The sequence below is a fragment of the Echiichthys vipera genome (genome assembly GCF_963691815.1).
Source record: "Echiichthys vipera genome assembly, chromosome: 13".
Classification (NCBI taxonomy): domain Eukaryota; kingdom Metazoa; phylum Chordata; class Actinopteri; order Perciformes; family Trachinidae; genus Echiichthys; species Echiichthys vipera.
Window position 1 is genome coordinate 20647480 of NC_139838.1, and position 23741 is coordinate 20671220.

General features: G+C 42.4%; 1 protein-coding gene across 3 annotated transcripts; it reads left to right on the forward strand.

The window, feature by feature from the left end:
- On the forward strand, positions 1-23741 carry celf3a (cugbp, Elav-like family member 3a; the record flags this gene model as incomplete). 3 transcript variants are annotated; one of them, XM_083925860.1, is made up of 12 exons in its annotated part: positions 1-145; positions 2432-2514; positions 13857-13905; positions 16173-16301; positions 17675-17754; positions 18060-18203; positions 19546-19690; positions 21110-21259; positions 21490-21549; positions 22107-22211; positions 23310-23453; positions 23614-23741. In XM_083925860.1, the coding sequence occupies 12 exons, from the start codon at positions 1-3 to the stop codon at positions 23739-23741; spliced, it is 1362 nt and encodes a 453-aa protein (XP_083781986.1). The 3 variants fall into 3 exon arrangements, with proteins under 3 accessions (XP_083781986.1, XP_083781987.1, XP_083781988.1); XM_083925861.1 differs by having other exon boundaries at positions 16176-16301; XM_083925862.1 differs by lacking the exon at positions 21110-21259.

Genomic DNA, 23741 nt, shown 5'->3' on the forward strand with positions numbered 1-23741 from the left:
ATGAAGGAGCCTGACGCAATCAAGCTCTTCATCGGGCAAATACCCCGAAACCTGGAGGAGAAGGACCTGAAGCCCATCTTCGAGCAGTTTGGAAAGATCTATGAGTTGACGGTGATAAAGGACAAATACACAGGAATGCACAAAGGTGAGGCCAAGAAAACTCCCATTTGATAAGATTTTCTTTGTCTCGTTTCTGTTAATTAAGTATTCATTACACGGGGAGATAGTGATGGGAGCGAAACCTGTTATTAAAATATTACTATTATATGTCCTCCAGTTAGGATCTAAAAATATCAGAGAGGTTCAACTATTCCTCATTTAGCCCCCGGAGCCTCTTTAAGGACCCCTGTGAGGACAAATCTGACGTTTAGCACCATTGATTTAAAAAAAGAAACCTGATTCACAGCTGGTTGAGAAGTTTGTGTCCTCACGTATCATGGGCGGACTAAAATATTTAATGTTTTAGACTTGGGCTGACTGAAGTATTGATCAACCTTGACTAAGAAGAGGCAGTGATTCACTCTTTCAAGTTTAATCCACAGAACTCCAACCCTCTCTGAAACTACATTTAGTCAAGCAAACCGGGGCTTTTTAAATGTAATAGGTCGTTTATTTTTTATATTTTAGATCACATATAAGATTCTGTATTATATATATTTATTTATGTTTTCACTCTGCCATTCATTTCAAACGAAGGTCGCTTTCCAAACTGAAGACAAGACGACGTTTTCTTCCACCAACTCTCAGATTAAAGGTCGACACGCTCTTGAACCTTAGTCAGTCTACGGCCTGCATTTACACAGAGAGCTGCTGAAGTGACGTTTTTTTCTCAGGCTAACCCGGAAGTTAGCATCGCCCCGGCTCTCTCGTCAAACTGCTAATGGGATTTTTTCCATTGGATTTTTGAAAACAAGCTCCTAAGAACAAAACTGTATGACACTTACATATTTTAGTTCAGCAAGATCTTCACAAATGTTCACCACTTTTATGATTTCTAGAAGCGTAAATGCAATTCACCAGAAATAAAAAGGTAACACTAAGATGTAAACCAACTACACCGTGGTCACGTGACTACAGCGTCACCGCCACTAGCCTCCAACTGATCTCTGTCAACTGTGAAAGACATGTTAAAAGTGAGGCAATTACTGAGGTATAGAGCAAACATATTAAGATATCTCAAACTTGTGTCAACCGCAGACCTTATTTCAGACATCTCAACAAAAAAGCACTTTAAAAAATACTTTGTCTTTTAGAAGAGGGAAGCAGAAGTGCTTCAATGCCAACTCATTTCTGGGTGTGAGCACTCATTCCTGCAGCTCTCCATTGGGGTGCTTACATAATCACAATTGAAACGTGTAGAAACATCGTTGAGCACAGTGGTAAACACATGAAAATAAGGATTATGCTCATTAGACCCCATGATGCACGCTGGGAGGCTTCCCTTCACGCCCACCTCTGGATGCTACAGTTTAAAAACTGCAAGAAAAACAAGTGATTTCAGACTGTTTACAATTAAAAATGTTTGCACAGCACCCCCGTTTTGTTTCAAAACTGTCGGGACCAGAAAGGTCTCAGATCACTCTCACAGAAAAGTATTTTGTCAGTCCGTAATTGGCCTCACGTGGTGATATCACTCAATTTCTGAGTGCCACCCACTTCTGCAAACCGCACGTCCCGCGCTGCACACGTTAAGTCCCGACACATTCAAAGTCCTGTTTGACAGATGGACTAAAGCGAAACAATGATCCTAACTGTCGTTTCTAATGCAAATCTGAGCGCAGAAAACAAAAGCTTTTATAAATCCACATCAACCATCAGCCATTTGGGAGACGTATAGGCCAGGTGGTATCAGTCCTCTAACACCTATAACACCTATTCTGCATACATTTACATATTCATGATTTGTGGGAGCCCTAAAGGTTAATGAAGGCCTATCTCTATTATGTGGGACTGCATACATTTGGCCTCACCAGCGTGATATTAAATACCCATTCAGACGGCTCGTGTCTGAATAGTCTCCAGGTATTATGATTTAATAATCCGCATAGATCTCCAGTGACACTTGGAGAACTATTTAACAAAATCACAAGTTGTTTATTGTTTCTATTTTATAGATGTTTGTTTGTTTCATGCAGCTCTAAATACATATTAATAACGATGGCCTGATTAAAGGCAGGAGGCATTTTTAGAAGTTTTAAACACATGCTGACCCAGAACCAAAGCACATACTGTATATCAAACGGCAGATTAATAATAAGACAATAAACTCCAGCAGCATGCGTCGGCCTACAGGCATTCAGGACGAATGGCCAATTAAGTTACAATAACACCGCACTGCTGACTGTAGACATTATATATAGCATATGAATCTGACATTAAAAATACATAGACTTATTTCTCTGATCTTCTAACACTTGGTTTTTGTCTCCAGGATGTGCCTTCCTGACATACTGTGCGCGTGAGTCCGCCCTCAAAGCCCAGAATGCACTGCACGAGCAGAAGACACTACCAGGGGTGAGTGTGTCTTTTTAAGATACTCAACAGCTCAACAGATGTATACATCTATATATATATTTTTATATGTATATATGTGTATATGTGTGTATATATATATATATATATATATACATATATAGGGAGCAGAATAACTGGCATGCTCGCTATCTGAACGCACCACACAGACACACGGAGACAAAGTGACACAAGAAAATTAACCGGGTTTGACATGCAAGCCTGACTCCCCCCTTCAGCTTATATGCTCCAACAAAGGTCAGAGGCTGCTCTCTCTCTAATGTTTCATATGTGATGCATCCAGACATATCCATCCAGTTAAGGCATGAGTCATCTTGCTACATGTCACGGGTCAAAAGAGACAGCTATGAGGCTCGCTGCTGGAGTGACTTTGCCAGTTCTTATTCTCTCTGATGTTTCTTTTCCTTTCTGTTTCTCCGTCTCTCTCTCTCTACCTCTCTCTCTCTCTCTCTCTCCCCCTCCCCCTCTTCTGTTTCCATCCATCTCTCCCTCTGAATCCTAATCAAAGTTAAACCTAGCTTTATTAGCATAGCCAGGCAGCAGGTGTGCTGCCAAATGACATTTCCAGAGCTAAATATGACATGACAGCCGCGTCTCTATAATAACCGACTATATGAGAGACAAGGCGACAAGGCAAGGAATTACTGAGACAGAGTGTGCTCCTAGACTTGCTGCTGCTTCCTCTTTTCCTAACAAGGCTTTACCCCTGTTTCCTTTTGGTTATTTTTGTAGAGATCTACATCATTCGCTTCTTTTTTTCCCTCCTGAATGACAGCTCATGGGCCATAGTTTTTTAGGAAAGAGTGAGAAAGCAGGTGAACAGTGTAGAGCTGCACCCGGATGATTATTTTCTATATCGGTTAATCCGATCAATTATTTGCCGATCTTTGTGATGTGGTTCATTGCTTTGTTTGTGTCATAAGAGACAAAGAAAACCAGCAAATAATCACTTTGGAGAAGCTTGAACTAGTGACGTTTTGGCATATTTCGCTTTTTAAAAAAATGTAAAAATTGTTGGATTAATCCAGTAATGAATCAACGAAAAATTAATCAACAGCGATTTTTGATAAATCCTTTTAGTGAAAAGCAGACAACGCCCTCACATTATGAGACGCTTGAGCCAACAAATAACTGGAATTTGGCCTTGATAAATAAACAATGACTGGATTATTAAAATTGTTTAAGATTGACTTATTGATTGTTTCTGCAGAACGTTGTTATAATGGCAGGCAGGGGGTTACCGGGGGACACGGGGACAGAGGCTGGTATTAGGGTGGCAACAAAAGAAATCCCATTGTTAGCATGACAGTAGCGTGACCTTGCTGACCTCTCGTAGGGGATCAGCAGGGCCCAATGCCCCGTGGCTAAAGCCCTGTCCCCCCCGTGTTTCAACCCAGCGGCTCTCCTCCTCACAACCTCTTACCTCTAAGCCGTGTGGAACAAGCTAAACCATCCAATGTTCCCTGAATCCTTCCCTGCCCTGCCCCCTCCCTTGCCAAAAAAAGACAAAAACCATATTATTAGCTCCATATATGCCCCCACGAACAAGAACTGCTTCCCACCCCTGCTACCAGCTGTGGTGTAATTGTCATCTAATTGCACCTGCACTGCCAGAGAATAATTAACTCTGGCATCTCATGGCCGGGGCGATACAAAAGAAATAACATGAAGGCAATTATTGGAGGGGAGAGGAGAGAGCGCGACTGAAAGCACACCTGAATGAAGAGAAAGCTGAAGGATGTCATTAACACGCAACACTGCTTTTTTGTTAGCATTTGTCCTCTTTGGAAAGTAAGAGTCAGTCTTAAGGCTTTTTTATTCTCTCTCTCTCTCCTAACAATGGGAAAGAAGGAAGAAAGAAGTCAGGCAGGGGCGAACAGATGGTTGTTTCAGAGTGGCACCTGGCCTTGTGTTTAATTTCAGGTGAGAGAGTCTGTCTCTAAGTGAGAGGGGGAGGAAGAGTGTCAAAAGCAAATTTATTCGAAAGCGAGGAAAGAAAGTGAGAGAACAGTGGAGTTGGAAAAGGCAAGGGGCAATAAACCAGATTCACTCTGAGGGGAAGTGTGGAAATGGGAGGTTGGATGTACACGCATTTAGTCCTACTTGGACATCTTGTACTCTTCCCCGTCTGTTCTTATCGCTTTATCTCTCCGGCCAGCTCGTCTGGCCTCGTCAGCTGTTGTGAGGCTCACAGAGACAATAACATCTGCATGAGGGAGAAGCCATTTTACACAGCAACCTCCAGAACCAAATGATATTTCATCTATTTTAAATAAATAACTGTTGAATGAGCTGAATGATTGAATCATGTCATTAGACAAAAAATGAATCAGCAACTATTTTAATTATTCATTAAGGTTCATAATGGTAAAAATCCACTGGTCCACAGCTTTTTTAGGAGGACATGTTTTATGGTTTTATTCTATGATAGTACACTGAATACATTTGGGTTTTAGACTGTGGAACCTTTTAAGAGGTCACCTGAAGCAAATTATGAACGGATTAATTGTGAAAATAATCTGTACATTAAAGGACATTTTAACATTTTGTGAAATTTGCTTATTTGCTTTCTTGTTGAGTGTTAGATGAAGAGCCAGCCATAGTTAGCTTAGCTTAGCATAAAGACTGAAAACAGCGGAAACAGCTCGCCTGGCTCTGTCTTAAGCTAACAAAATCCACCTCCACGTATCTCATTAATTAACACGTTATATCAGGTTGGCTTGTTCCCCTGTTTCCAGTCTTTATGCTAAGCTAAGCTAAGCTTACAGGCAGCTGACTGTAGCATCATATTTAGAGTACAAACATCAGAGAGGTGCCAAGCTTCTCATCTAAAACTCTGCAAGAAAGCAAATTAGCTTATTGCTCAAAATGTCAAACTTTTCATTTGCTCGACATGGAAAAGAAGTGTCAGTTGCAGCCCTGAAGCTTGTATCTGCTTTAGCGGAGACAGAAAATATTATTGTCCCTCGTCAACACCCTTCCTACTTGAATTCATATTTGCAACAATGCCTCACTGTTCATTTGAAGTATTTAATAGTGCGACTGTTCCCAAGTGAGAAAGTAGCTGTGTGTGTGTTTGGTGTATATTTGCATGTTCAGTGGGGGAAGGGAGGGCAGGTGTTTGCACTAACACGGTTTAATGAAGGAAGTGTGTGTGTGTGTGTGTGTGTGTGTGTGTGTGTGTGTGTGTGTGTGTGTGTGTGTGTGCGTGTGTGTGTGTGTGTGTGTGTGTGCGCGCGCGTGTGCGTGCTTTTGTGTGTGTGTAAATGTCTGTTTGCTTATGTGTGCATGTGTTTCCATGAAGAGTACACATCCCAAAGATATGGATGGACGGATGGAAGTTGTTGGGTTTATTATAGGCACCTCTCAGGTTTCTTCATTCATTACCTGCTGTGTGTGCGTGGGAGTGTGTGTGTGTGTGTGTGTGTGTGTGTGTGTGTGTGCGTGTGGGAGAGAGAGTGGAATCGGAGCTGAGGCCTTCTGTGTTTAAGCTGCCCGTATGAGAGGAAAGAGCCCTCTTTGAGTGGAACATCTGACTAAGCCTGACATTTACTCAGCCATAAGGACTCAGACGGAGCAGACAGAGGGGTTTTATCAATAGTCTGAAATAAATGCATATGCTAAATATAGCCTAGGCTTTTTACGCAGGATATGAGATAGGAAGTTGTAGTGCCAGAACATTGTGCCCTTAATGTCTGAGCAAACGTTCCACTGAAGAGACACATGAGCCCTGAATAGTTGCCAGGTGATGTTAACAGTCTCTTATACACCTGTTATCACTTTTTCCAATCTTTGCATCTTTTTCTTACAGTAACCGCAGATAAATAGGTAGAAATTTACATTGAATGTGCAAAAATATGACAAAATCGAAAAGTAGATGCTCAGATTCGGTTCGCTGAGGCCCGTAGACATGCGTTTATGATTGTGAACATGAGCATTTAACCGTCTGCTGACATAAATATAATGTATCTGACAATGAGCAGATAAAGCAATGCCTCCATATGTAGCAATGTCCTGATGTCAGTCAGTTGCGGGGATGATGATGATAGCAATTAGTGCGCCTCGGAGCGACTGTGTTCACTTGATGAATCTATCTGGAGTTAAGTGTTCATTCATGCGTCGATTCATTTACATATGCATGCATATCAATGCACAGCGGGAATGATGCAGGACAGGCGGCGCTGACTGACAACAAAAAGAAGGGCCCGTCCTCTGTACGTCACTCTGGGGGCGACTGTAATGATGAATGCAGATTGGATTTATAGAGGTGGTAAATGGGTGTGAATTAGAGAGAAATTGGATAAATGAAGAAGGGAGGGGAGGGGGGGACAATAAGGGAGGGTGGGGGTGAGGGGGATGAAGAGATGAATGAAAGTTTGAGATAATGAACAGTGGGTGGCAATAAGGGTGGAGGGGGTTGGAGGTGCATTGAGGCAGTGTGTTTATCAGCTTAAATACAGACATCTGTTACTGAGAAATAGTGTGTTTTGGGGGGTTGGGGAGTGTGTGTGTGTGTGTGTGTGTGTGTGTGTGTGTGTGTGTGTGTCTGTGTGTGTGTGTGTGTGTGTGTGTGTGTGTGTGTGTGTGTGCGAGAGAGAGAGTTTGTGTGCGCGTGGCAGGCGAGTGCACACAAAAGTGGACAGAGACAAAACTCATTTGGCTCTTTCAACTACACACGTAGACACTGGACTACGGTGGAGTTAAAGTGTGTAAACTTCGCCTCAATGAAAAAAAGTTAAGATAAATAAACAATAAAAAGTAGGGCACACACACACACACACACACACACACACACACACACACGCACACACACAGAATTGTGTCCGTGATTCAGTTCTTTCCTCCTTCTGCTCCACTGAGTCAAGTCAAACAAAACTTGACATGAATATTTAACAGAAGAGACAAATAAAACAATTGGGAGTCAACTTGAGTGCTGTTAGAAATGTACTCTTTGATATCCAGTTTCTCCACTTTGAGGGATTTCTGTTGGCTGTCTGACAAAATAAAAGGCTGAATGTCAGCTTTAAGAGCTGTCAGCTCTGCCTGGACAGACTAGTGAACCCTGTGGGAGAAGGAGACAGCCGCTTTGACACTGAAGACTGGGTCATTGATTACGTATTATCGAACTGTACAAGCGTTGTGTCTGTCAGTCTCTTTGTGTTTGATTGATTTAGCGACTGGCTGAATTCATTCGGTACACTTTCTCTCTGCTTTGTGTGCATGCTCGCCCATGTGTGTGCGCATCTGTTTGTGCATCCATGTGTGGCAAAATTAACAGACCCTACTTGTGCATCTCTGCTTTTTTTTTTTTTTCATGTCGCTTTGTTCCAACTCTTTGTGCGAGCTCACAATCACCTGCGTCTATTAATCTCCTCTTTTTTTCTTTTTTTTTTCGCCTGTGAAAATACCAATTTCCACCTGTGCTCGTTGTCTCCCACCCCCCTGCGCCCCGGGTGAATTCACAAGTGCGTCCCAGCGTAAGTGCATTTGCGAGGAGGAGGTGGATGGAGAAGCGAGGGAGCGAAAGCAGCAGAGACGGGAGAGAGAACAGAACAGAACAGGGAGGGGAGGAGGAGGAGGAGGAGGAGGAGGAGGAGGGGAGGCGGGAGGTGGCAGGTTGATTACGGTCGCAGGTCTCGTTGCCTGGAGACGGCGGGGACTAGGGATGCTAGGTTGCTAGGAGACCGGCACGATGCAATGACCAGCGCTGTGTGATGGAGCGGAGGGGAGGCGAAGACGGAAAATTGTCTTTGTGCCCCCCGCCCCACCCAACTACACCACCACCACCGCCCCCCTCTCCACCGCCAACTCTGCCTCCCTGCTGTAAATGTTCTTGAAAGAGCAGCGGAGATGGTCTCTGCTGATAAATTTACCATTCAGAGTGGCTGCTGTTCAGGGCAGACAGGCAGAATGGATTGAAATTGGAGAGAAAACAGGCGACAGAAATGTGTCACCCTCAAACGGCAGCAGCAAGCAGCTCTGTAGACTTAACAACACTGACTGCATTGAGCTGAGAGTATGGAGATTATCGTCTCCTCGGCGGGTCATAATGGAGAAAAATATCACCATCAATATGCTTTACTCACTCTGACTGTAAACGACCCTCTATCTAAAACACATTTACGCTGCCGTAGTAGATAAAATTGCATTTACATAGGAGTGAATGCCACTCCTTGATGGACGTTTATGTTATGGGGGGTGGGGGGGGGGGTCATGCATTACGGTGAAGGGGTCGAGCTGTGATTTGATTGGATAATCTATGGATTTAATATCTCATAATCCAAGCAAAATCCCCCTGGGCATCACAGAGCGGAAAGATTAAGTGTGTGTAGATGTAGCTGTGAGCGACAGGAGCAGACAGAGCCTGTGTGTGTGTGTGTGTGTGTGTGTGTGTGTGTGTGTGTGTCCGTGTGTGTCCGTGTGTGTCCGTGTGTGTGCGGAAGCGATGAATGTGTGTTTAGTCGGAGGATGATTGTATATAATATCTGTGTTTGGAGACGGAGCACAATGGGGAGAAAATAATCAAATAGAAAAAACGCACACCGGTGAAATGGCCGGTTGATCAGGCAGGTTTTTCGCCTGTGTGTTGTCTGTGCACAGTATGGGACTGTTTTTATAAACAAGCCTTAGAAAGAAAAGGGAGGGGAGGGGAGCAACAGGAGGAGGAAGGGAGAGAGCAAATTACTGTAAAGTGTACGTTTGTGGTTTAGGCTTAGAGGGAGATATTTTTCTCCTTGCTTCTGCATCTGCTCTCAAGGCAGCGCCAACATTCAACAGGCACGAGCGCTCCCTCCATCATCCTTTTTGTGTGTGTGTGTGTGTGTGTGTGTGTGTGTGTGTTCGGTGTCTTTCATTTTTCCTTTCCTCCTTGTCTCCCCCTCCTCCCTCACACATCTAATCCCTCTATCTCTCGACCTAGAAGCACCCTTTGTCCTCCTCGTTTGTTTTGCACCCGTCTCTTCCGCGCGTCATTCAGGGCAACCTTGTTTACCTGATGTGGGGTTCTCATCACCGGGGGTTGTCATGACGATGGCCATGCGAGTGCGGTCTCCGTCAGAGGAGTGGGGCCGGTTGCCGTGCCGATCTGAAGTGGCACAGCCTCGATGGCCTCCACTTCTCGCTGTTTTCCCTCTTGTATATTCTAATTCCAATCTCCTGAGCCATCTGCCGCGCTCCTCCTTATCACCACCGCCGCGGCCTTCGCTGTTTGTCTTCCTGCAGTGAAATATGGGCCACCGCGTTTTTTACAGGCATCATCCAAACATGTTATCAATCAAAGATGTCACGTTGAACTGCTGCCATGAGGTTGTAGCATCAGCTTCGACTCCTTAACTCAACTCTAAGATGAGACAAGACATTTCACCAGGAATGATCTTTTACCGTTGCTCCAGAAAAGCAACTCATCGAGGCTCATTCTGTCGGGATCTATTGTCTCTTTATATAGAAAGAATCTTTCTTTTTATATAGAAAGGATCTTTCTTTTTATATAGAAATAATTTGCCTTTGTATCGTGTTGTTAGTGAATAATATAATCTTCACCAAGGGCTGTGGTGATCACTGTGGACACCGAGGTCTTGTTGTATTTGTCTGTGGAGAATATTGACAATAGTTAAATGTGATGTTCACATTTGTGAATATTGGGCGACACACACACGGAAAAATGTTTGGTGTATCATTTATAGGACCATATCTGACCACGTATGTTTCTGTGGTTAAATGAAAAACTGGCCCAATTGCCACATCTGATCAGTAAAAGAAAAATAAGGATGATGTGTCATTAGCCATCAGCTTTTGATTGTATTTACGATATGACGATACGGTAGGATATACTTTATTAACCTGACTCCGCCAGATGGATTCATTTGCATTTGCTCAGCGTATCTATCTGGGAACTCTGGTTTGGAGATCTTTTGGGAAGGGGCGAAAATACTGGCTGCTGATTGAATAAACCATCTGTCTATTGACCAATCAGATCAACGAAGCGCGTGACGTACTAACAGTGTTGGGGTAAAGCTCAGAGAGTGAATGACATGTCGGTAAAGGATATTTGCCGTTTGTGTAACGTGAATTTACGGATAAAAGGCACAGGTTCAGGTGTCCTGTCCGTATTGCAACAGAAGGATCCAAGAGAAAAAAGCGTTAGCGAGCGACTTGCTCAATAGCTGCGCTCATCTCATCCGTGGAAGCCGCCATTTTGTTTACACTGAACAGTCGCTTCTCGTTTCGTCAAACTTAAATCTGCCTCAAAATCAAAGCTGATTGGTTCTGTCGCTGGAAAACTGAATATTTCCATGTTACCAGACTGATCTGTGAGAAAAATACAATGGAGCTCAGAGATCAGGACGGTCTCACGAGACTAATACTTTATTTATGTATGAAAATTTGTCTTGGACTTCTTCTGCACATATAAAGCTGCCTCCATAGTAGTAATAGTAAAAGACAGACAACATATAAACAATATAACACATACGTTGTTTAATTCCTGGCCGCAGCGGCCTGGGTTTGACTCTGACCCGTGACCCTTTGCTGCATGCTGCCCCCTCTCTCTCTCCCCCATTTCTCTCCCCAATGCTTCCACATACCAACATTTTCAACACATTTATATTTAAAAAAATACTTTCATTTCAACTATTCTTTTAGAAAATATGTAACGCATCTTCAAATTAAATAGGATAAAAAAGATACGAGTATTCTAATTCTATATAAATGTGGCCAAGAGAGATAAAAGCATTAAAAGACTGATTAAATAGTAAACACACATAAATCATGAACAGATATATACTGTCAGGTTAGGGTTAGTGTGTAAAGTGTAAAGCAAAGCAAAGTGTAGTTAATTTGAAACACTTTATGTGAATCTCAATAGGCAGTAAAAGATGTATGGAGTAAATAAATAACATTGTGTAGTTGTTGCACTGTAAATAGCATTAGAAGTGATTAGTATAGTGGTGAACCGTGGAAACGAGCCAATGAATGGACCCTTTGATTAAACATAAGTCGTATTTGTCGAGTGCTTTTTCATCTTTTTTATCCAAAGCACACCACTAATACATGGGTTTTAACATGCGGCCCCAGTCAGAATGATGTTATCTTCCGCAAACGAAGCCATAATTTAAAAGAAAAAATTATTATTCACTGGCTGCAGGGGATGTCCACATTTGCTTGACTGATTGGAAGATGGTTTTGAGACTTTGGCCCTCCGTCTACTCTATCATCCTATTAATTGGGGCAATCAATCGGACGCTCTCTCGGTGAAGAGGCGCAGGGGCCCTCTGCAGCAGGTGTTGACGGTATTTCGTCCCGTCGGTTCAGAAGCGGTGGTGACGGTGTTTGTGCATGCTGGTCCTGGCGGTGGAGTGCGTCCCGGGCGCGGATCAATAGTGTCTCCTGGTGACCGATCACAGCGGATCAATCAGTGACACAGGATCAGGATCTGGCTGAAATGTCACCAGCTCCATAATTAAGACCTTCATTAAGCCACAGTTAACAGAGTGTCACTCTGTCGCTCTCACCTCGACTCCTCACCGACATCACCCTCCCTCCTCCTCCTCCTCCTCGTCCTCCTCCCCTTCACAGACACACATCCCCCACCTCCATCCTTTCCTCCATATGCTCCTTCCCTTCCCCTCAATCCCTCTCAATCCCACCCTTCTCTCTTTTTCCCTCTCTTGTTTGTCCTTTTCTTTATTTCACTCAATACCTCCTTTCACTGTTTTCGTGCTCTATACGTTCAAAAGACGAGGCGCAGACGCACTGATGTGTGCACAGTTTCATATAGGGGGTTTTGTTAAACAGCGGGGAGGATAATTATTGTGGAGAAGTAAAGGGAAAAAATGGCATTTCAGCAGCTTGTCTTTTGATGAATTCTGAAAAGGTCGCCTAATCCCTCTCTGTGTCGCGTGTGCTCTCCATTTTCTTTGTCAGTCTTTTATTCTTTGTTTTTTTCAGACATTATTCCTTCTTTTCTCGCCCTGTATACCCTCATCTCAGTCTCTCTGTCAGGCTCAGGATCTCTCGCTACTCGCTGATGCCGCGTGCTCCTGTAATCCAGATTAGCCGGCGAGTGTTCTTAATCTTATCACTTCCCCAATCCCGCGTGGGTGTGTGCTTTTCCTGGTTTTGTGTGATAGGGGGAGAGGGAACGATAGACGGCAGGATTAGAGCAGATTCTGAGAGAGACTCGGAGGGAGAGAGAGAGAGAGAGAGAGAGAGACAGAGAGAGAGAGACGACAACGCTGTGAATGTAACATCACACATACTGGTGTCAGCTGTGGCCTGCTGGAGTAGAGTTGGTACAATAATTGTGACATCACAACTGCACAGAAGTCGTGACGGCTCTTTTAAAGGCACAGTTTCTGAATACGGGTCGTGTAAATTTCTGTTTCGATACTTTAACAGTATTTATAAAACACCTCGAGCTGCTTCATGATTAAAGAAAGACAAGGAAATCTCACTTTTTACAATATGGGACCTTTAATCGCAGTTATTGTTCCACATTTCTGGAAAATTATTTATTTCTTTCCTTCCCGAGAGTTAGATTGATACCGCCTGTGTGTCTGTACAGTAAATATTAATCTACAGCCAGCTGCTGGTTATCTTTTCTTAGCATTAAAACTGGAAACAGGAGGAAACAGTTAGCCTGGCACAGTCAAAGAACATACAATACGGGACCTTTAATAGCATTTGAGGAGCTCTTTTCCAAAACGCTATAAATCCATTTGAATAGTTTTCAGGAAAATTACACATTTTACCCAGACCCACACATTTGGTTAATATTCAATGTATCTTGTCAAAATGGTTTTTATGGCTCAGTCTGAACATGTCGAACGGACGGACGAAAAAAAAAACTCTCCCGCTTCAGAGCGCCGCCATGTTGGATGGCATACGCTCACTGAACTCTGATTGGTCGAGAGGACGTATCGCGTTTAGGCTAAAAATAGGTTTGGCGCTGGTCGCGGATTGGAAAGGAACTGCATCTTGAGACAATTTTAAACAAGGAAATATAGCGATTTGGCATGAAACATTGATGAAGCAGTGAAAAGGTTCTGTATACAACAAAGTGGCATGACAAACTCAATTTTTTAAAATTTGGCTTTTATCTCGTTTTGGAAAAGAGCTCTTCATTTCTAGATAGGTAACATGAAGTCAGTACACATGAATTTCCTCTTTTCCAGTTTACAAGACTGTAATGGCGACATTTTGATTAAATACTCTATGTACCATGGTAAAATATCCATTCATGTATTTTTCCTGTTTAATTGTGTTAACGATCACTCCCCCTGTGCTGTGTTTAACACTGACCATGCGATGTGACCTGTCTTTCCCAGATGAACCGCCCAATCCAAGTGAAGCCCGCGGACAGCGAGAGCAGAGGGGGTAAGAGACACCTGTCCCCATCCAGAAACACAGCACCTGTTCAGACACCTTCACCGTGTACGCGACCAACAACATCCATCTTAAACACTTATTTAGTCTTATATCTTAAAACGACAGAATCGAGACAATATCAGTTGATGATTAAGAAAATTTCTACTTGAGAGTATGCCAGATTTTATCATCACTCAAAACTACCATTCAAGATTCAGTGTTAGATTCAATTATCTGTTAAAATGGATGTTTTGTTGCTGTCAAACCACCACGAATGTGCTGCACCGCTGGGTCTGACCTGATAAATGCCACTGGCGATTCTTCTGCCCTAACATCTAATCAGTCATTCACCTTATCACCGTTGATTTTCACCCAATTTTCAACATTTGAGAGCATGCTGTGATAAATTTAAGCTGTTTCCAAAGACTTAAGACATCCTGTGACAGCTTCTCATGTGTGTTTTCCCTCATTTACTACAATTCATATATACTATACGTTATTGTCGCCCCCTTTCCAAAGCATTCCATCGTTTTACGGCAGCTTTTGTTTGAAATAACAGTCATTTTGATGACTTCCTTGAGATACAGTAGCACACAGGCCACAAGCACACAGGCACAGAAGACATTTTGACATGTCGCTGGAGGGAAAGCACCGGGGAAAATAATACAATGAGTGATGGTTGAATCTCTTTTGGCTGCTTCAGTTTCAGGGTCCTTGCGTCGTGCATGTTGGTTCACTGTCACAATGACGATTACATGCAAAAAATATTCTTTTTTTTGCTTTTATTCTGAAAACAGAAAGTATTCCCACTCAGCTGTTTACGTGGAGGTGGAAATTAATATTTCATTAATATTCCTGTTGTACGTGCAGTAGTTAAAATAGGATTTTTTGCAGAGTTTTCCACCAGTAGCGGACTTGTTAGGCCGTGCGAACACAGACTCCCTTTTTCAGTTGATTCAACCGCCTTCTTGAAAAGACTGACGTTTGCGTATATCCAAAAGCCTGTTGAAAGTCTTTTATAATGTTTAAAAGTAGGTCCGTTTCTCATTCGGACCAGAAATGTAGGCATTTCCTTTGGTCATGCATCTCCACCACAGCCTTAAGAACCTTTGGTCACTAGTTGGTTTGTGTGCAACAACCATAGCAGCATACGGAGGTGATTGTTGAGGTGCATATTCTGAATGTGTGTCCAAAGAATGCTCCTCAAACCTGAATAATATCAGCATATCCCAAATGTCTAAATCAGAAAATGCTACATTTGGAATCAGGCTTAATTCAGAACATCCAAACAGAAAATGCCGTAAACACAACCTGCATTGAATACAAATATTGTCATATTTGGAATAATAGTGGAATATTAGTGTGCATGTAAACGTAGTCACTGTAATGACCTACTGTGACACTTGAATAAAACAGAGCCATCGTTCATTAGTGACACCTGCGTTTTCCTACTTTGACAAGTCAAGGGACTTGATGGATCAGTTCATTTTCTACAATTTCTTTTGTTGTGAGCATTTTTGCAAAGCATCCCATAGTTTTAGGAGACCATTCGTTTCAGTTTTGTATGACAGTGCAGCTTCATAGGTAATCCATCACAGTCGACATAATGGTAGGTTTTATTTTTTTGCTTTAGTGGCACATGTTTGTTGTCAAACCACAGTTATTTCTGCAAGAGAAAAATCACAACTCTCTATTCTGACACAGCGTCACACCACACACACGCAGACTTTTCTTATCAAATCACATTTTCAACCACAATCTCATGTAACAACTGCACATTTGACTCTGTACCTCAAGCTTTGAGACTGTTGAAGGTTTATTGTTATACTAAAATGAATGTTAGGAAGAATAAAGGTAGTCTACAGGAATGCATCGTGCATGTGATTTGTAGTGAATGGGCTAAAACATGCAGAAACACGAGCCTGATCCTTCACAGACGGGGACAGACGGAGCAGCTTCTCTGACAACACAGAGGGTGACAAACATTTGAGTCACCGCCAGATGCTGTTTGTTTGTTGTGATGTTCGTGTTACTGCACTCTGGTGGCGCTGTGAAGCATAGCAGGCTGATCCCTCCTGCTTTGTAGCTGCTTATCTCACTGTTGTTGTCCTTTATTATTCATGCATATACGGTGACATGACACCTCCTTTCACTGCCTGTATCAGCACCAGCATAAAAACATCTACTCCGTCTCTTCCCCCTCTGTAACCTCACTCACATTATCCGCACATTATTCTGTTTTCTCCCTCCCATCTTGGCGATCTCCTTCCCCTTAGAAGACAGGAAGCTGTTTGTGGGTATGCTGGGCAAACAGCAGACGGACACAGATGTGAGAAAGATGTTTGAGCCGTTCGGCAGCATAGAGGAGTGCACGGTGCTCCGCGGGCCTGACGGTACCAGCAAAGGTAACGTCAACTCATGCCTGAGAAACACACAAAATAGGTCCAATCCAACGTTGACATGCAAAAACACAAAATACAGGATAAAAAATTAAAAAAACAGCATGAAACTAAATAAATTGTGCATATAATTGAAGCTTTGCACAAGATAGAATCACTAAAAGTTAGAATAACTCAGAATAACCACAGTCATGATGACTGCCGTGCATCTGTGACCTTACAGGCTTAGAAAATACACACAAATCCAGTTTTTATGCTACAAAAGAAAGCTATGACAATGATTATCATGAACCAACTGACAAGGTATTTATAAACTCACATGCTCTCAAATTCAGAGACTTTTAAAAATGCAGAATTCATTTTTGAGGTAAAAGTCAGATGCTTTCAGGCTGTATCTAGTTTACAAAAGCAAAGACAAGAACAAACGCAAAATAAAGATGTATACCAGTCAAAGGAGTTCATTTTAATTAACAAATATGATACTGAGGTATAAACATTTAGTGACTTTTTTTGGTAGAAAACATATATTTAGTTTTCAGTGGATAAATTTAAAGGCAACTGTACAAAATAATTAATATAAAAAGGGAAGTTAATAAGCTTGTCGCTTTCTGGGCAGAACAAACGTGCTTTGGTTTTATCATTACTTAAAAAGTAATGACTTATTGTTTATTTTTTATCTCCATTTGAGTTGTATTGGTGGAAATGACCAAACTTAACTAAACTAAGCGAAAGTAGAAAGTAGATACAGTTTTACCCATTATAACATTTTGCATTTTTACTAAAATCCCAAGTACATTGAAGCATCTCTACATCATATTTCAACACCCTTAACTCCGGTTTTCCACAGCTGTTACAGCAGAACTGTGTATGAAATGATCACAAATGGCGTCCGACACGGCTGTAAAAGTATTGACTTTGTTTAACTGTTTGTGATTTTAACCAGATCTGAAGATGAAGCCTTCAGCACATAAACATTACCACATGAATGTAAATTGTTATTGTCACTTACAACAATGCTAACGATATTTGTCATGTAAATCAAAGTCCGGCGACAGTTCAAACACAGACGCTTGATTTTTTTTTCTGCGTTTGTTGCATGAGGCATGACTAATGGTGCAATAGGTTTTATGGGTCATGGCTAATGATGCGTTTGGTGGTTTACGGACGGTGATTGATGAAGCAATGAATGTTTTGTGGACCATGTTTAATGATGTCACGGTAACTGATGAAGCACTAGATGTAAGACAGCTCCTAATGTATCTTTAAAGGGAAGTAGTTTCTGTGTGTGTGTATGTGTATGTGTGTGTGTGTGTGTGTGTGTGTGTGTGTGTGTGTGTGTGTGTGTGAGGCCATGTTTAATGGTGTGTCATTTCACGTAGGGTGTGCATTTGTAAAGTACCAGAGCAACGCAGAGGCCCAGGCCGCCATCAACACTCTGCATGGGAGTCGTACTTTACCGGTGAGTACCCCCCTACACACACACACACACACACACACACACACACACACACACACACACACACACACACACACACACACACACACACACACACACACACACACACACACACACACACACACACACACACACACACACACACAAAGGTCGTCTAAATTAAAACAAATCTAACTGTACGTGAAAAATATGATTACGTCATCCTGGACCCCTGGACCACCAGGGTGTCGAGAGTTATGTTGACGTGAAAAGTGTCAGACATACACGGTGACACGGTGAAATTAAGATTTTTCTCATTTCCTCCGCAGGGCGCCTCGTCCAGCCTGGTGGTGAAGTTTGCTGATTCAGAGAAGGAGCGAGGTCTCCGGCGGATGCAGCAGGTAGCTTCTCAGCTGGGAGTCATCAGCCCCATGACTCTGCACCTCGGGGCCTACAACGCTTACACACAGGCCGTGAGTAAAACAGACACACACACACACACACACACACACACACACACACACACACACACACACACACACACACACACACACACACACACACACACACACACACACAAACACACACACACACACACACACACACACACACACACACACACACACACACACACACACACACACACACACAAACACACACACACACACACACACACACACACACACACACACACACAAAGACACATTTCTTAAGAAACACACTGTAGCTGTCTATCTGAGTGTTTATTTTTTATTTAGTAAACATCCACAGTGAAATACAGAGCAAATAAGCTTATGTTTTACGTGCTTTGTGCCTACTGATGGTCCGTGAAGAATAATTTTGGTGATTGGTTCTCAATAATAAAAATAGTCGGCTGTGCAAAAGAGTTGGGAGTTAAGTGATGATTGACTTCTGCAGAAAAATTAAGCAGATATGATGAAAAAACTAAAAATATTGAACTCAAAATCTACAAAATGTTCTGTTCAGTGCGCTTCGTGTGATTCTCATAGAGGTGTTTTAATGTCCTACAAGGTGACAAGAGGATAACAGGAAACAGGAGAAAATTGCGATTTACAGTGTAGAGTGAAGCCACATTACTGCTCCTGCCGTTAATTGGCCGTTTACTGCAAATGGTTTCAGATTTGGCTCATTTACAGTCGTTCACTTTGTGATGCTCAAGGAGGCCTGACAACTTTTTTCTCCACCCGTAATGGATGTGTTGATTTTTATAGTGACGTTCTATACTTCAGTAAAAAAAAAGAAAACCTAAAACCTCACATAAAATTGCTTTCTGGAAGGGTAATTTTCAAAAAGTGCAGGTACACTTAAAGCAGAGGCACAATTTAATATAATCATTTCACTCTTACAGCCCAGACAAAGGGCACACTACATGATGCAAAGACCAGTTATAACCTGATTTAGCCACACTGACTGATCATGAAGCGTCTGGACACGTCTGCAAAAACAGAGCGAGTCACCAAGGACAGTCGGTCGGTCTGTGTTATGTTGCAGCGTGCAGAGATGTGGCCTTCAAATACACTGACTCCTGATTGCGGGTTCAGACTGGAGCCTCCGTAATAAGCTGTTTGTCAGTTTAATCAAAGAAATCACTCACTAAATGTGTGATGTTGAGCCTTTTCACAGTTTGTTTGGATGTTTAAAGCCTCTTGGTTTAGTTCCTCTACTTCACAAGCCGGAGATTACACTCGGGGAACACACACTTACAGTCTACACACAGATCTCTCAATCATAGAACATCCAGAATCCCTCTCTCCCTCTCTCCTCTCAATCACAACCTCTCTCTCCGTCCTCCAGCTGATGCAGCAACAGGCCCTGGTGGCGCAGTCGGCCTACCTCTCCCCTGTTGCCACGGTGGCGGCGGTTCAGATGCAGCAACTCGCCGCCCTCAACCCCAGCAGCATCATTGCCACGCCGATCGCATCCATCACCCCCTCCTCAGGTAATGAGAGGCAGAGATGTCTGGCCCCGGCCGGCCTTGATTAGATTTCTGCTTGAAATATGAGGACAGGTACACAAGGAGAGCTGGGGCTAAGAGGACAAAATAACAAACATCTATTTTGTGTTTTTCTTATTTCTCAGTCCATCATGATGTTAGGCATATTAGCTTTTACATTTAAGGTGGAAAAGACAGAAAAACGGGGAGTGACTTAAAGATCTAGGATAGTGTGTAGTACAGCCATGTTGATGCTGGAGATACCAATGTTGATAAATGAGAGCTTAAGAGAAAAAACTAAATTAAGAATGATATGAAACAAACATAAGCAGCAACTTTAAAGTAATGAAACTGTAAACAGCAAATGTACAGACATTCATGTCCCCCTCAGGATGGAGTGTAATAACTTTGATGATCCCTCAGCTAATTAATGTAGTGCCGTCATCAGGTCAGAACTTTAATTTGTCCAATACTGTGATGCATGACCAAATATCTGCAAAATGAATCACCCGTAGCTTCATTTGTGTTCAGTTCTAATAAGCAAATGTTAGCATGGTAAAGTAAGATGATGATCACGGTAAATGTTACCTGCTTAAAGGCACCCTGTGGAGGTTTCATGCAATCAAGCAAAAGTTATATTTACGATTAATGTTTTTTACCAAAAACACACTGCGTGTATCCTCGAGGTCTAACAAAAGTGTTGAATGCATTTCCTTGCTCTTAAACATTTGCTGTTTCTTACAAAGTATCTTAAAACCTTTAATGTTTATGTCCATGTTTCCTAGCTTGCAGTCTTCTTCCCTGTCTTTGGTGACACATTGCTGTGTTCCTCTGTGCATAACAGTCACCTGTAGATCAGTGGGATAATGTGAAACCACTGGCAGGACTGTTTGTCACGTCTCCCATATGCATCATTAAAAAATATGCTCCGTAGCACTACAACAGCTCAGCAACTCCAAAGGGTGCCTTTCAGCATGTTAGCATTGTCATTGGGAGCTTATTAGCATGCTGATGCTACTATTTAGCTCAAAGCACCGCTGTGCCAAAGTGCAGCCTCTCAGAGCCGCTCACCTCACTGTGAACTCTTGTTAGAACTTATGTTTACATTACTGTTGTTTGTTATGTTGGTTATTCCTTAGAGACAACTTCTATTACATGTCTGCCTATTGCCCAGGGAGAGGGATGCCTCCTCAGTTGCTTTTTTCCCCTGTTTAAGTTTTTCCCCGTTATCTGAAGAGAGGGATTGTAAAGCCCCTTGAGGCAAATGTGTGATTTGTGATATTGGGCCATATAAATAAAACTAACGTGACTTGAATTTAAAACACGACTAAAAGAATAAATCAAATCTGAAATCAAATCATTTTCATTTGATTGACACGTCTCTTAATGTATATCCTTTCAAAGCAAACCTGTACCTGTCTCCAGGAACCAGCACTCCACCCTCCATGGCAGCCACACCTGTTCCTGCTCTGCCTCCACCAATCGCAGTGAACAGCTACGCCTCTGTGCCAGCTCCACCCAACGGCCAATCAGCAACCGAAGCCATGTACACCAACGGGGTTCATGCCTACCAAGGTATAGCCACAGCACTCTTCACAGAAGGTACAAAAGAAAGTAAAGACTAACTCTGTTGGTCTGTCATTAAATATTCCTCCACAGATTCACAGGCTGATGTGCAACCGCAAGGGTCTAATGGAGAGGAAATGAAAGGATTAAATGTTATTTGGAGCATGCTTGTGTGCCCCACTTAGCATTCAGGATTTATGTTGTGTGCAGTTGGTGACAATGTGTTTACTCCGCTACAGCTCAGAGTCCTGTCCTGGACCCCCTGCAGCAAGCTTATACAGGCATGCAGCACTATACAGGTGAGCCTCACTGTCTCAGTATCAGCTGTGTTAGATGCATCTGATATGACAAATTGTGACATAAATTGCCTTTTGTTTATATAAATGTATTGCTGTTTACTTGTCTTACTGCTGCTACTGCTTATCAGGGAAAAAATAAATCTCATAAATATACATTTTACATACAATTTGACTGGCGGATCTCATATTTTTGTAGTTTATTTCTTAGGAATAACCTTCCAGTCTGTGTCACCAGAATACAAAACAGTTTTATGTAACATAATGTGATGCAGCAGCATTACCTTTGCACTCAGAGACTACCCAACACCGGATTTGTAAAGAAGAAATTTACATCCAAAGTCAAAACATGCACATATATTATAGAATGTAAATACCTGCCGCTTTATAGAGTGAGTCACGCATCACAAACTAAAGCAAACATCTCCCGGTTTTAGCAAATCTGTAGGTGGGAATGCAGCTCTGTCAGATGTTGTTTTGAGGGAAAAAAACTGATTAGTTTGCAGTCTCTATCCTGCCTCGCCGCTGCTCTCTGCTCACCTGTTCCTCCTCCCCGTCAGCCACCTACCCTGCTGCCTACAGCTTGGTGGGACAGCCGTTCCCCCACCAGCCCACACTGGTGGCTCAGCAGCCGCAGCAGCCGCAGCAGCTGCAGCAACGAGAAGGTAAGCTCAAAGAGCGGTGCACACATAATCATATCTTAGAGATGTGGTTTTGCATGTTTTAGCCCATTTACCACAAATCTCACACACACACTTACTTAACATCAGATAATCATTTTGCAGACAATGCCGCTGCTATTCTTGGTATCTGATATGAAAACGTATTAAGTAGACCTTTAGAACTTGCTTGAATGATATAATTTATCACAGTGAAGATAAAGTTTGCATTAATCTCTGTCAGAACTAGGGCGGCAACTAATGATTATTTCAATTAATGACAAATCTATTCTGTATTATTTTGGTTTAGTTTATAAAATTGCTGGAAATAATGAAAAATGTCACAAATCAGTTTCTCAGAGCCCAAAATGATGTGTTCAAATCCAACCAGGAGTCCAAAAACCCTTCAGTTCAGACTGTGCCAGGCCGTCAGTTTCCTCTCGTGTCCAGTTGTTATGTTAAGATAAGCTAACCAGCTGCTGGCTGTAGATTAATACGATTCGAAGATTTCCAGGTCTTTTCATTATAAAGCTGTTGGAGATGCTGTGAAAGTATCAAAACTAGAAATGCACACAGCCTACATTCAGAAACTGTGTCTTTCTGTACAGTTGTGATGTCACAGCTATTCTATATAAAGGTAGAAAGTGCGGCTGTGGTGCCGTTAAAGTCATTCCCCGCTGCAATGGCGATGCAGAGACACAGAGAGGGAAGGACCCGTTTTTTTTCAGGAGCAGGGCTTAGACATGCACTAAAACAAAGCGTTGCAGACAGACAATATAATAAAAAGAATGTGTTTTTTTTTTACATTTAAGCATGTAAACATGTTTTAGTAGAAACCCAAAAATATAAGTATGAACTGAAAATGAGCATAACATGGGACCTGTAATATTTGATTTTAAGTACTGCTTAAGTTCTAAAGGTCTACTGTCATTTCTACTGACTGACTTGTCAAGTAAAGCGTCTCTTAGTTTGATTTAAAAATGTGAATTATAATTGTTGCACATCGTGTTACTGGTCTAAACTCAACACTGCAGTTTTCACTGATCGCCTACGCTGTCTTGTCTTGTCATGTCATATTTGTGTGTGTGCTCTATTTGTGTACAGGTCCGGAGGGCTGTAACATCTTCATCTACCACCTGCCACAGGAGTTCACTGACTCTGAGATCCTGCAGATGTTCCTGCCCTTCGGAAACGTCATCTCTGCAAAGGTCTTTGTCGACCGCGCCACCAACCAGAGTAAATGCTTCGGTGAGTCACTGTGACAGCTGTTGTCACCTTGTGGTTTTTAGAGAAAAGGCGTGTTTTCACCATTCATGTCTTTATTTACTATCACTTTTCTTCCCATAAGTGATGCTGTTGTTGATGAATGATTGCTTTTGAGTCTTTCACTCTGTCGCTTCCTCCTCAGGTTTTGTTAGTTTCGACAACCCATCCAGCGCCCAGACTGCCATCCAGGCCATGAACGGCTTCCAGATCGGCATGAAGAGACTGAAGGTGCAGCTGAAGAGGCCCAAGGATGCCAACAGGCCTTACTGA